The sequence below is a fragment of the Lynx rufus genome, unplaced genomic scaffold, assembly GCF_022079265.1.
Source record: "Lynx rufus isolate CCGP_SWC_20201006 ecotype Redwood Valley unplaced genomic scaffold, mLynRuf1.p SCAF_11, whole genome shotgun sequence".
Lineage (NCBI taxonomy): Eukaryota > Metazoa > Chordata > Mammalia > Carnivora > Felidae > Lynx > Lynx rufus.
This window is the reverse complement of record NW_025814825.1, coordinates 48,943,001-48,956,615: the sequence shown is the minus strand read 5'-3', so window position 1 is coordinate 48,956,615 and position 13,615 is coordinate 48,943,001. Positions and strand designations below refer to the sequence as shown.

General features: G+C 36.2%; 1 protein-coding gene across 3 annotated transcripts in view; it reads right to left on the bottom strand.

Annotated features, from left to right (window-relative positions):
- MXI1 (MAX interactor 1, dimerization protein) overlaps positions 1-13,615 on the bottom strand; it is an 82,594-nt gene that overhangs the window by 30,391 nt on the left and 38,588 nt on the right. For all 3 annotated transcript variants that reach the window (XM_047073420.1, XM_047073421.1, XM_047073422.1), the window contains exon 3: positions 8,507-8,536. In XM_047073420.1, the coding sequence (XP_046929376.1) occupies positions 8,507-8,536 (30 nt within the window). The remainder of the gene's footprint in view (positions 1-8,506; positions 8,537-13,615) is intronic.

The window sequence follows — 13,615 nt, the reverse complement described above, 5'->3', positions numbered from 1 at the left end:
TTCAAATATTTTGCCTCCTTGGTTAAATTTATTCCTGGTATTTTATTCTTTTGGATGCCAATAGAAGTGGAATTATTGTCATAAATTCATTTTCAGACTAGTGTACAGAAATACAACTAGTTTTTGTGTGTCAATCTTGAACTCTGCAACGTTGCTAAATTTGTTCACAAGCTCTAATAGGTTTTTTTTGTATATGTGGATTTGTAAGGATTTTCTATACATAAGACTATAATATCTGCAAGTAAAAATGGTTCCTCTTGCCTTTCAATCTTGATGCCTTTTATTTTTCTCTCACCTAATTTCCCTGGCTAGAGCCTCTAGAACAATGTTGAATAGAAGCCATAAGAACAGACATCCTTGTCTTATTCTTGATTTTAGGGGAAAGCATTTAGTCTTTCACCATTAAGTATGATGTTAATTGTGGATTTTTCAGAAATGCCCTTTATCAGGCTAAGGAAGTTACTATAAGGTATTTTCATACTGAGATTTAGATCTTAGTAATGAACCAAGGCTAGGAAGAGCTTTTGATTAAACTTCCCAAAATTATTGAACCAATCCCAAACTGTGGACTTCTGATCCAGCTACAGTCATATATTTCAAACCTACAATAAAAGTTTAGTTTCACTAATCCCATAACTTGTCTTTAATGCAAGCAAGTATCTTCTGAGTGCTATTAGTTGAGGTAAAAGTTTCAGTGAAAGTTCTGCCAAACCAATCTTGTAATTTATTTTTTCCTCCTAACAAATATACATTTTTTCTAAAATGTACACACTATATATAAAAATGTACATTCTTGGGGTGCCTGGGTGGCTCAGTTTGTTAAGCCTCCGACTCTTGGTTCAGCTCAGGTCATGATCTCATGGTTTTGTGAGTTTGAGCCGCACATCGGGCTCTGTGCTGGCAGCAGGGAGCCTGCTTGGGATTCTCTCTCTCCTTCTCTCTCTGCTCCTTCCCCACTTGTGCTGTCTCTGTCTCTCTCAAAGTAAATAAATAAACCTGAAACATTAAAAAAAAAATGCATGTTCTTGGGGAGCCTGGCTGGCTCAGTCAGTGGAGCATGCAACTCTTGATCTCAGAGTTGTGAGTTCAAGCCCCATTTTGGGTGTACATATTACTTAAAAAATAAAATATTTTTTAAAAAGTGCATATTCTTTTTAAACAAATGTTATACAAGCACCCAAAACAGGCAGCTAAAACCAGTCAAGATATGCTCCTCCTTCCAAGGAATCCTAAATAGTCAGGTAATATACTAAGATACCACTGCCTTAACCCATGGTCACAAAGATTTAGTCTTCTGTTTTGTTCTAAGATAAAGTAGACCAAAATAATCACTCTGTCAAAATGTCCATGTCAAATGGAGACTGGCTATGTTGATAGTCTAGAAAAAAATATTGTATTCTTTATCATGTAAAAATCATTGGGATAAAGATAACTAATACATCAAAAATTCTAACACAAAAAAGTTGAAACTATTTGATATTCTAGTCTCCAAGTATATATAAATCTTTACCTTGTAAAAATGCTTGCCATTTTCAACTCATAGAATGAAAAAGAAATGAAGATCTCACAAGTGGAACATGATTCCATCAGATAAACTATTTCTCTACAAAATTACCTTTGTCTTAGTGCACTATATGATATCCTAATGAACTGAAAGAATCAATTAGTTACTGATTCTCTTCTTATAAGCAAGATAATGTCCTTAATGGTAAAAACCTTTTAAGATGTTCCCAATTATGAAGCTTTTTCATATAATTTATTTATGTTTTAAGAATTCATTAAGTTTTCCATATATATCCTATAAAATTATTTTATTATGATAATATGTCTGTTGAACTCGAGTATTTTGTAATTGTCATTTTTCACTGAAGCCATTATAATTCAAGTGCATACATTGTTTGTGATGGTTATACTCAATAACACATATAATCATTTTTTCATTCAATGAATATTTACTGAATGACTGCTATGTGCTAAGGGTAAATACAGCAAAGTCCCTGCCTTTCTGAAACTTACACTCTACAAAAGAAGTCCCATAACTCAAACATAAATAATTCAGACAGATTGAATGTTAAGATGACAGAAAAGGCAATAGGATAGAGAGTGACTGGGGAACAATTACTGTTCTCTAAGGAGATGACCTGACAACTAAATAATAACAAGAGCTAGTAGAGCAAGGGTTTTCCAAGCAGAGGAAAGAAGTGCAAAAGCCGTAAGATGAAAATTATCATGTGGAAAAAAAAGAAAGCAGTGTCAGCTGGACCATAGGAGACAAGAGATAGGGTAGTAGGACTTTGTAGGTCATAGATTTTACCTAATTGCAAAAGGAAGCTGTGGAGGACTCAAGCAGAAATGACATGATTTGATATGCCCTTTAGGAACATCACTGTTGCTATGCAAATAATGAAATATAAGGAAAAATGAATGGTAGCAGTTAACAGAAAATAATATTCTTTCTTTATGGTGTTGCTTAGTCCTCTGTCTTCCTTTCTGTTCCCAATTCCATTACCTGAGTGCTGGTTCCTATATCCTACTACTAGATGAGGTCCTTCAAAAGCATCCAAACTAGTCTGTACTTTTTTTTTTTTATAAACACTTTGATCATACCTATCATTTTGCTTCAAAAGCCTCAAAAACTCACTACTACCAACAAAATAAAATCCAAATTCCGTAACATTCAATAACATTCCACAATTGAATACTAAAACACCTTTCTAGCTTCATTTCCCATTTCGATAGACTCTGCTCTTCCATTCAATATGGTCTACTCAGTCTTTCCTTTATGATGTCACCTTCCATGGCTTCCATGGCTCTACTTACACTGACCTCTTTCCCTATTTTTTTCCATAGATTCAAATTCTATGTCTTTCTTCATGTCTCAGCATACATTCTCCTTCACTATCCAGAGCAGTGGCTTTTTGACTATGACCACAATATTTTATATCATAACCCAGTATACACAAGTCCCATAATTCTACATTTAACTTTACTTCAAGCAACGCACTTTGGTATTTTCTAGTCTTTTCTATTTCTTTTTCAAAATGACTCACTAAATGATTGCATAAGACTACTAGGGGGTTTCAACCTTCAACTTCAAAAACACCTTTAATGCACCTTTCTAGACATTCACTGATAACTAAACTAGATCCTGGTACTGAAAGATGAAACCCATAATTACCAAACTATAATGACCTAAATCTTAAAGATAGGATAGAGTCACGATCTTATACTTCATTTTATCCACCACAATGCCACAAAGAATATTTATTAATCATTACTGAAGATTGATATTAAATACAGCTAACATATTTATGATCAGATAGAATCATGGTTAGGAATGCTTTTGTGTTTCCATCATCTTGTTTCAAATTGTAGTTATGATGGTCAAAATGGCTAGTTTTCAATAATAATTTGACCTACACTTTCTGCCTTCCTACAAGATTACATAACAGTCTTGCATAGTGGGGGAATACAGTAAGTACTCCATAAATGTCATTTTTATCTTTCCCTCAGAAATATGAGGAAGTCTCTATATGGAAGACACCTATTACCATTCATTGGACCTGCTTCTCTTTTATCCCAAATACTCAGGCACTTCTGCTCTGCCAGTATCCTCATTTGGCCCTACTAGGCTTTGCCAAAATTGCAATAAAGATAAGCCTTTTGTTTCAAAGGAATAACAGCTATCAGGGTTGAATGGCCTCTTCTAAGGTTCTTGACCATTAAAGTCCTGTTAAAGTTGTTGACACTTTTTTTTAAATTTTTTTTTAACATTTATTTATTATTGAGAGACAGAGCATGAGCATGAGCATGGGGGGGGGGAGGGGAGAGGGGCGGGTGGCAGGTAGAGAGAGGAGGAGACATGGAATCAGAAACAGGCTCCAGGCTCTGAGCTGTCAGCACAGAGCCCGATGCAGGGCTCGAACCTACAAACTGCAAGATCATGACCTGAGCCAAAGCCAGATGCTCAATCGACTGAGCCACCCAAGCGCCCCATGATGCTTTCAAAAACATCATCAATAATCTGAATTAAGAAAATGAAAAAGCAATGAAGTGATCTAACATCTGCACGGGATGGGGTTTTTTTCTCTGCTAAGGCTACAACTCATAAAGATAAGCCAATGGACGACGTAAACTTCTTAATTCTTAAATCTCAAAGATTCATTAATTTTACCATGAGAGGATTCACATAGATTCCTGAAGAATGTAGAACATCTACATCTAAAGGTACTTTGCTTCCCTTTTACTTCCACCTCTGGAGCCAGTTACAAGTTATTATAGGTCTAGGGGGATAAGGTAAGGATACAAATAATAAATGTATAGATCTAGGGGGACAAGGTAAGGATACAAGTAATAAATGCTCTGAACCGTCTAGAGTAGGCTCAGTGTAACCATCAGGTTTTAGGCAGAAATAAGCCCCCAGGACCTATCCGAAAACCTGAATCCCTTTATCAGTCTTGAAACTACTTCAAGCTCCGTATATTGGGGTAACTGCAGGTCAGAGCAAACTACACAGGGCCTGCCAGACTCCAAATGTCAACCATTAGGCTTTCCTCTGAGATATGGGAGTATGAAACTCAACATTTGCTGGCTACTGTCTCCTCAAGGCCAGACCCAGAGCTTCAACAATCTTAGGGCTTCAAGATAGCCATCTGGAATTCCTCTGTTATTCGCTAACACTTCAAAATCATCTACATTAATTCTCACTGCTTTGCCCCAGTTAAAAAAAAAAAAAAAAAAAAAAAAGACTAACTCAGAGCAGCTTTATATGCAAGATTTTAAACCACGTTAAAAAAAAAAAAAACCATTCCTGACATAAATATATCACATGTAAAGTATAAATAAAGACATAAATATATCACATGTAAAGTGGAAAAATTTCAAGAATATGAATTACTTTAGGAACATCTTCTCAGAATGAAGACAAAATCAAATTACCCTTTTGATAGTGAATTACTTTCCTCATGTAAAATCACACTCAAAAGCAAATGAAAGGCAAAGTCAAAATTCTATTTATTTTAAAGGAAGCCAAAGCTAGGTTAACTTTTTTTCTTTAATGTATCAAATAAAAATGGTGCCTTGGGGAAAAGAAAGAGCTGTTAAATAAAATGAGCAAGGGCTTAAAAACTTAGTAACAAAACAGGCTTAGATTTTAAAAATATTCTTGTGTTGCCTTGTTGCTATTTGGCTAAAATACCTCTCTCCCTTTAAATTATCCTGTGCTTACCAATATTTTTGGTTTTCACTAGATCACAAGCCTCTAACTTTTCGTAAATGGAGTATAGATTATTAAAATGGATTGATTATTAAAACGGATTCTTCTTTGTTACTCACCCTCTGACACATTCCATTAAATTTGAGATTTATTTATATTGATAACTACCCCTTTTAAAAACAAATACATCTTGGGGTGCCTGGGTTGCTCAGTCAGTTGGGCACCTGACTTCAGCTCAGGTCATGATCTCATGCTTCATGGGTTCAAGCCCTGTGTTGGGCTCTGCACTGACAACACGGAGCCTGTTTCAGATCCTCTGTCTCCCTCTCTCTCTGCCCCTCCTTTGCTTGCCAGCTCTCTTTCTCTCTCAAAAATAAATATTTTTTAAAAAACCAAATACAGGGGCGCCTGGGTGGCTCAGTCAGTTAAGCGTCTGACTTTGGCTCAGGTCATGATCTCACGGTTTGTGGGTTCGAGCCCCGCATCAGGCTCTGTGCTGACAGCTCAGAGCCTGGAGCCTGCTTCAGATTCTGTCTCTCTCTCTCTCTGCCCCTCCCCTGCTCATGCTCGTCTCTCTCTCAAAAATAAATAAAATTTAAAAAATTAAAAAAAAGAACAAATACATCTTGGAAAGGTTAAGTTTATATTACCTTTCAGTTAAGCCTCAGGGAAGAGAGGAAAGGAGAAAGAAAAGAAGGAGAGAAGGGAGAAAGAAGAAGACAATAGAGGATGAGGGAATCATGTCTTAAGTGAGGTAGGGTAGGAAATCAGCTAGAGAGTCTTAGGCCTAAGTAAATAAAATGAAAACAAAAACCTTCACTGGAGATACTGGAGATCACATAAGGACCAGGTAATCAAAAGCTACACATGTTACACCAGTGCCACAGACAGATACTAGATTAAACAACTTTAGGACAAATCAAAGTAATAATATGGGTGATAAAGTTATCAATAAGTCAGAATTGGTACATGAAATGCATTAAACAAAATTTACTCAAAGGTTTAAAAAACTCCATTTCAAATAGTTTCAAAGAGTCTCTTCACTTCAGTGTTAAAGGCTTTTACCAGGTTTCCAATGAAGGTCTCCCAAGGACTACATTTGGATGCTTACCACTATTCTATTTTTTAATTTTGTTAAGTTTATTTATTTTGAGAGAGAGTACAAGTGGGGGAAAAAAGAGAGAGAGAGAGAAAGAAAGAGAATCCCAAGCAGGCTCTGAGCAGTGCAGAGCCCAATGCGGGGCTCGAACTCACAAACCCTGAGATCATGACCTGAGCCGAGATCAAGAGTTGGACACTTAACTGACTGAGCCACCGAGATGTCCCTAGGTGTTTACCAGTATTTTAAAATGTGATCCAAAATACAGTCTTGATGCTCTAATTTAAAGTACAATGTAAGTTTTTAATTTTAGAATCCTCAGAGCTGTCATTTCTTGGTGTTTTTGTCATGTTTAATCTAGCCATAAATCTTTCCCACAAAGCAGTTTTGGACTAGACCACCGAACTTTGCTCCAGTTTTATCCATCAATATTAAAGCCATCACTTACTATAAATGCATCAAATACTAAGTACTGAGGTTACAAAATTGAACAAAACAGAATCCCTGCCTTTGAGGCAGTTGTAGTCATTTGGCAGAAAGAGACATGAACAGATAATTACAATACTACCTGATTAAGTTTTACAATAGGAGATACGAACAGAGCATTGTGCAAAGTGGTAAAAGCCACTAAGTCAGCCTGGAGGACTATGCTAAGCCTGTTCAAGAGGATTTGACATTTAAATTCATCTACAATGAGGCAGTTAGGTTAGTCAATCTATAAAGCCCCTTCTATTTAAAAAAAAAGGACCAAGGGGTGCCTGGGTGGCTCAGTTGGTAAAGCATCAGACTTCAGCTCCGGTCATGATTTCATGGTTCATGAGTTCTAGTCCTGCATCGAGCTCTGTGCTGACAGCTCAGAGCCTGGAGCCTGCTTCAGATTCTGTCTCCCTCTCTCTGCTCCCCACCCCCACTCATGCTCTGTCTCTCTCTCTCTCTCTCTCTCTGTCAAATATAAATAAAAACATTTTTAAAAATTTACAAAAAAAAAAGGACAAAAAGTTGAAGGTCATGGAAATCTTATTTGTCAGAAATGGCTGATGCAGATTATTCCAGTTTGTTGTTATTAATCTAGTCTCTGTATCAAAAACAGTATTTTGCTCATACAATCTCATCTTCTCTCCCAAACAATTCCTCATCCTGCTTTCTTTTTCTTGGTAAATAGTAATACTTCCATAGTCAACAAACCACCAATTTCTACTGATTCTACTCCATATAGTCTCTTTACTCTGGCTACTTCTATCTCCTACATTGGAAGCTTCCAACAGCTTCCAAAAGAGTTTTCTTGTCTGAGATCCCTTCTTCCAATCAACCAGTTCTTCAAACTATGGCCAAAGTGATTTTCCAAAACACAAATCTGATCACATGACAGCTCACCTTAAAATCATCCAACTGCTCCCTACTGCTCTCAGAAGACACCCAAACTCTTTAGCATAGGTGTCAATAACTAGCCTGGCTTGCCTCTTGCTATAATCTTTTATACAGTACTCATACTGAACCTCTTATAGTTTCTTCAACACAAAGTACTCACTCACCATCGTCTCTAGAGCCTTCTAAGACTCCCTCAAAAGAAAATCAGATGACTTTCCAAAGTGATTTTTCAGTATACTCTACTCCATTACTATACTTACCACACTATACAGTATTTTAATTACCTGTTTCCCTCAGAAAGCTGTAAGTTCTTTAAAGACAAAAACTATCTCACACATTCTTATATTTTCTATCTAAAGCATTATGCCTGCCTGGCACTGACATATAGTTCATGCTTGATAAAGATTGCTGAATGCATGAATAAATGAACAAATAAACAAACTGCAAAAAAAGAGAAATTCAATGGCCTACAATTTGTCATAATATTTGTTAGCTACACTACAGAAACCTAATCCTATAGCATGACCATATTTAAGCCATAGCCTATTACAATTAACCTGTTTTTAGAAACAGAAAGAAAGAAGGCTACATCATAAACTCAAAATTCAAATGAGCTTAAAAATTTACTGAGGTCCTCCAGTTTAGATGGTATAAATTTACTACTTAAGGTCATTTTTTTTGGAAAGAATACATACATATCAGATTCATGATATGCTATACATTTTAAAATTATAACTACATATGTACTATTACATTATCTTCACAGATAAAACACTGAGTTTGCTTTTTAATAAAAATGAAAGCTGCGCTCATCACTGACTCACCGGTTCTTTTCCAGCTCATTGTGTGTAGACCTAAAAGGAAAACAAAAAAGACCATTAGCCATTTGTTGCTAAGGTTATGGAAAGGGGGATTAGTTACTGCTGTACCACACCCAGAGAATTTCTTTAACAATGCAATATATAGTCAGACTTCTACAATCACACTCATCAAGAAGAAATAGCCTACGTTCGTTAGAATTATTCATTCAGATATAGTGTCTTCAGTTAACAACTAAATATTCTGAAACTGGTGTTTCACTGTTACTTTTTTTTAATGTTCATTTATTTTTGAGAGAGGAGAGAGAGTGTGAGCAGGGAAGGAGCAGAGAGAGAGGGATACAGAGACTCCAAAGTGGGCTATGCACTGACAGCAGTGAGCCCCATGTGGGGCTCAAATTCTAGAACGTGAGATTATGACCTCAGCCTAAATCAAATGCTTAACTGACTGAGCTACCCAGGCGCCCCTCACTGTTATCTTAATAAAATTAATGCTAGCACGTTTTCTTGCCTACCCCTATCCTACATTTTGTTGATTTGTAGATTTAAAAAAATTTTTTTTTAAGTTTATTTATTTGAGACAGAGAGAATGTGCATGTGCATGAGTCAGGGGGAGGGGCAGAAAGAGGGGGGTAAAGAGAGAATCCCAAGCAGACTCAAGGCTGACAGCACAGCTGACACAGGGTCCTCGAACCCTGAGATGATGACCTGAGCCAAAATCAAGAGACAGACACTTAACTAAGCCACCCAAGAGCCCTGATCTGTAGATTTTTAATTCACATATAATCCATTTTTGTTTAAAAAGAAAAATGTATTTCTATGTCCTCTTCCATCTCCACTTAGTCACTCCTAAACACAGAGAGAAAAAAATGTTTTGGCTAGCACAGAAGCTGAATAAGGTTTGCCTTACTGCTAAGTGATTTTATTTTTTCAAGAGTTTATTCATTTTTGAGGGAGTGGGGAGGGGCAGAGAGAGGGGGACAGAGGATGTGAAGCAGGCTCTGGGCAGACAGCAGTGAGTATGATGAGGGGCTTGAACTCACAAACCCTGAGATCATGACCTGAGCCAAAGATGCTTAACCAGCTGAGCCACTAGGTGCCCCAAGAAACACACTTTTAAAAGACTGGGAGGATATACCCCAAAATGCTAACAATGGTTGTTTTCTTTTTGGGCCTTTTTTTCATTTTGCTTACCAATATTTGTTATAATACTTACCATCTACTGAACAAGTACAGTGTCTGCTAAACAGTGTGCTAAGCAGTCCATATATTATTTCATTTTCTCCCCCAAATACCCTTGTTTTATAAACAAGAATACTGAACCTCAGGTCAAGAGACACACTCTTGTCCCAAGAGTGTAAGTAGTAACCAGGATTTAAGCCCAGGTCTTTCTTATCCCAAAACTCAAGTTCTTAACTACCTGGAAAGAGAGGTTAAGGGCCAGACTCTAGGCCAGATCTCCTGGGTTCAAGTACTGTTTGGTCTAGTTAAAGTCTTCATTTCTCTATGCTCAGTTTCCTCATCTATGAAATAGGAAAAGTAACAGTACTTGCCTCATGTGATTGTTAGGAGGAATAAATAATTTACACTGAATAGCAAAATATAACAAACTCTAAAGTTAGCTATTATTAGAATTATGTTATACTAGTTCTCTTGAATGAATATGTATTACTTTTACAATAATTTAACATTAGCAATAACAAGAATTTTATAAAGTAGAGTTCAAGTTCCTGTCACAGAAACTAATACTTTAATCATTTAATATATTCTGGTTAATGTCAACTGTTTTCAGAATATTACTGATTACCTTAATCTGATTTGTCATTCCAATGGATATTTGACAATTACATTTCTAAACTTTAGGGGCATCTGGCTAGCTCAGTCGGTTAAGCGTCCAACTCTTGATTTCAGCTTGGGTCGTGATCTCATGGTTCATGGGTTCAAGCTCCACATCAGGCTCTGCACTGACAGGATAGCACAGAGCCTGCTTGGGATTCTCTGTCTTCCTCTCCCTCTGTTCCTCCCCTGCTCATGCTGTCTCTCAAAAATGAATAAATGTTAAAAAAAATTTTTAACTAAATAATAAAACAAATAAACAACAGGAGTGTTGTCGTCAATCTCAATTTGTAGAAATTTTACCCACTGTCTTAGTTCAAGAGCCAAAGGCTTTTTTGAGTTACTGTCTCCTGTCCACCCTCTGCTTTCTTAGCAGTATCACAAGGTCCAAGTGACACAGGATAAAAAAGACTAATGTTCATTTTCAAAAGATTATCTTAATAAAAGGACTTCTCCTTCAAAAGAGGTTAAAAAAAAATCTTAAGATGCTTCAAGAGTTCAGTCAAATTAACAGCAAGGATACGTACAATTCAGATGGAAGAAATTATAAAAACATAGAACCTTTCGTTTAACAGACTTAAGAGTTCAAAACCCAACAAGTAAATTACAGCCAAATCTCTATCACTATAATAAGTATTTACAAAAAGTTTTAAGTTCTTTTTTGTCAAAGTGAATCAGTAAGTCAAAAGAGGAATAAGACATATTTTAGAGAGATTTAAAACAAAAAATTTGTTCAAAATTTGAATGGGTAATCAATAATGAAATTCCCCACCCCCTTGTAGTAAGTTTTGGTTTAACTGCCTTTATCTGAGAAGAAAACCTAGAACAAGTAAAATAAAAACAATGAAATAGTAAAGTAAATAATAAATGGAAACAACCTATTTAGATAGAAGTAGATTACTTACCATAAACTTAATCTAAACAGTCTAGAGATCCCACATATGGCCATAAATGCAAAATAATATATACCCAAAGATAACCAATTGTTGAATTCCAATATTGTATTGAACCTATTATCAAAGCTAGCACCAAAAGAACATAATCTGACCCACTGCTGTGAACAAAATTAAAACAGCAGGTTCTTCCCACCTCTCTCAGACTTTTATTTGTCTTGTTTCTAAAAAAATATAAAATGACAGCTAAGAATATGAACTTTTTCATCAAACCAAGAAACGCACATCATACTAGTTATACCCCTAGTAGCATTTAACAATATTTCCAAATATCAAGAAACAAAAATGATTGTGTGTGTACTAATCTTTACCATATTGTCATGTTCTTACACTTTTTAAAAAAATCTATCAGTAGTACTTCTGTTTTCACGGCTTTTTTGCCTGTAATATCAAGTAAACAAATAATGTGTATCTTTAAGACTGTCTTAGACTACAGGGAATCAAAGACCGTCTCTGGTAAATTTAAGACATGTATACTAATAATTATAACTCAAGGCGAAATAAATACATAAAGAAAGGTACAAAGTGTTATGGGAGTTTAAAGTAGGCAGATTTGAGGCGCCTGGGTGGCTGTGTCGGTTAAACATCTGATTCTTGATTTTGGCTCAGGTTATGATCTCATGATTGTGAGATGGAGTCCTGTGTCAGGCTGTGCTGGGCATGGAGTCTGCTTGAGATTCTCCCTCTCCTTCTGACCCTCCCCACCAAAATAAACAAACACAAACAAACAAGGCAGAATTTACTTCCCAAATATGGCTATCAGGGTAAATGTCAGAAAAAGGTGGCATTTGGTATGGATCTTAAATGATGGACTATTTGCTACTAGTAGAGGCTGGACCTGATAGGGAGAGGACATACCAAGTGGAAAGGAGCATAAGTAAACAAGCAGAGCTGTCCCACAACTATATGGCCAACTAATCTTCAACAAAGCAGGAAAGAATATCCAAGGAAAGAGTTTCTTCAAGAAATGGTGTTGGGAAAACTGGACAGCAACATGCAAAAGAATGAAACTAGACCACTGTTTTATACCACACACAAAAATAAATTCAAAATGGATTCAAAATTCAAAATAAATGTGAGATAGGAAACCATCATAATCCTAGAGGAAAACCTCTCCGGCATTGGCCGTAGCAACTTCTTACGTCTCCTGAGGCAAGGGAAACAAAAGCAAAAATAAACTATTGGGACTTCATCAAGATAAAAAGCTTCTGCAGAGCAAGGCAACAATCAATAAAACTAAAAGGCAACCTTCAGAATGGGAGAAGATATTTGTAAATGACATATCTGATAAAGCGTTAGTAACTTAAAATATATAAGGAACTTCTAAAACTCAACACCCAAAAAAAACCCAAATAATCTAGTTAAAAATGGGCAGAAGACATAAATAAACATTTTTCCACACTTGATCTTAGCCAAAAGGCCAAGAAGCAATGAATAAACATTTTTTCCAAAAAAGACATACAGATGGCTAACACATACATGAAAAGATGCTCAACATCACTCATCATCAGGGAAATACAAATCAAAACTACAATGAGGTATCACCTCACACCTGTCAGAATGGCTAAAATTAACAACACAGGAAACAACAGATGTTGGCAAGGATGTGGAGAAAGAAAGAGGAACCCTCTTATACTGCTGATAGGAATGCAAACTGGTGCAGCCACTCTGGAAAACAGTATGGAGGTTTCTCAAAAAGTTAAAAATAGAACTATTCTATGATCCAGCAATTTATACTACTAGGTACTTACCCAAAGGATACAAAAATACTAATTTGAAGAGATACATGCACCCCGATGTTTATAGCAGCCTCACCAACAATAGCCAAGGTATGGAAAGAGTCCAAATGTCCATCCACTGATGAATGGATAAAGAAGTTGTCGTATATAATATAATGGACCATTACTCAGCAATAAAAAAGAATGAAATCTTGCCATTTGCAGTGACATGGATGGAGCTAGAGAGTATTACGCTAAGTGAAATAAGCCAGAGAAAGACAAATACTGTATGATTTCACTCATATGTGGAATTGGAAAAAACAAAACAATGAGTATGGGGCGGTGTGAAGACAGACACACAAACCATAAAACAGATTCGTAACCATAGAGAACTGAGGGTTGCTGGAGGGAAGATGGCAGGGGGAGGGTTAAATGGGTGATGGGCATTAAAGAGGGCACTTGTGATGAGCACTGGGTGTTGTATGTAAGTGATAAATCACTAAATCCTACACCAGAAACTAGTATTACACTGTATGTTAACTGGAATTTAAATAACTTGGAAGAAAAATAAAAATAAAAACAAAAATAAAAATAAAAATAATAAAATA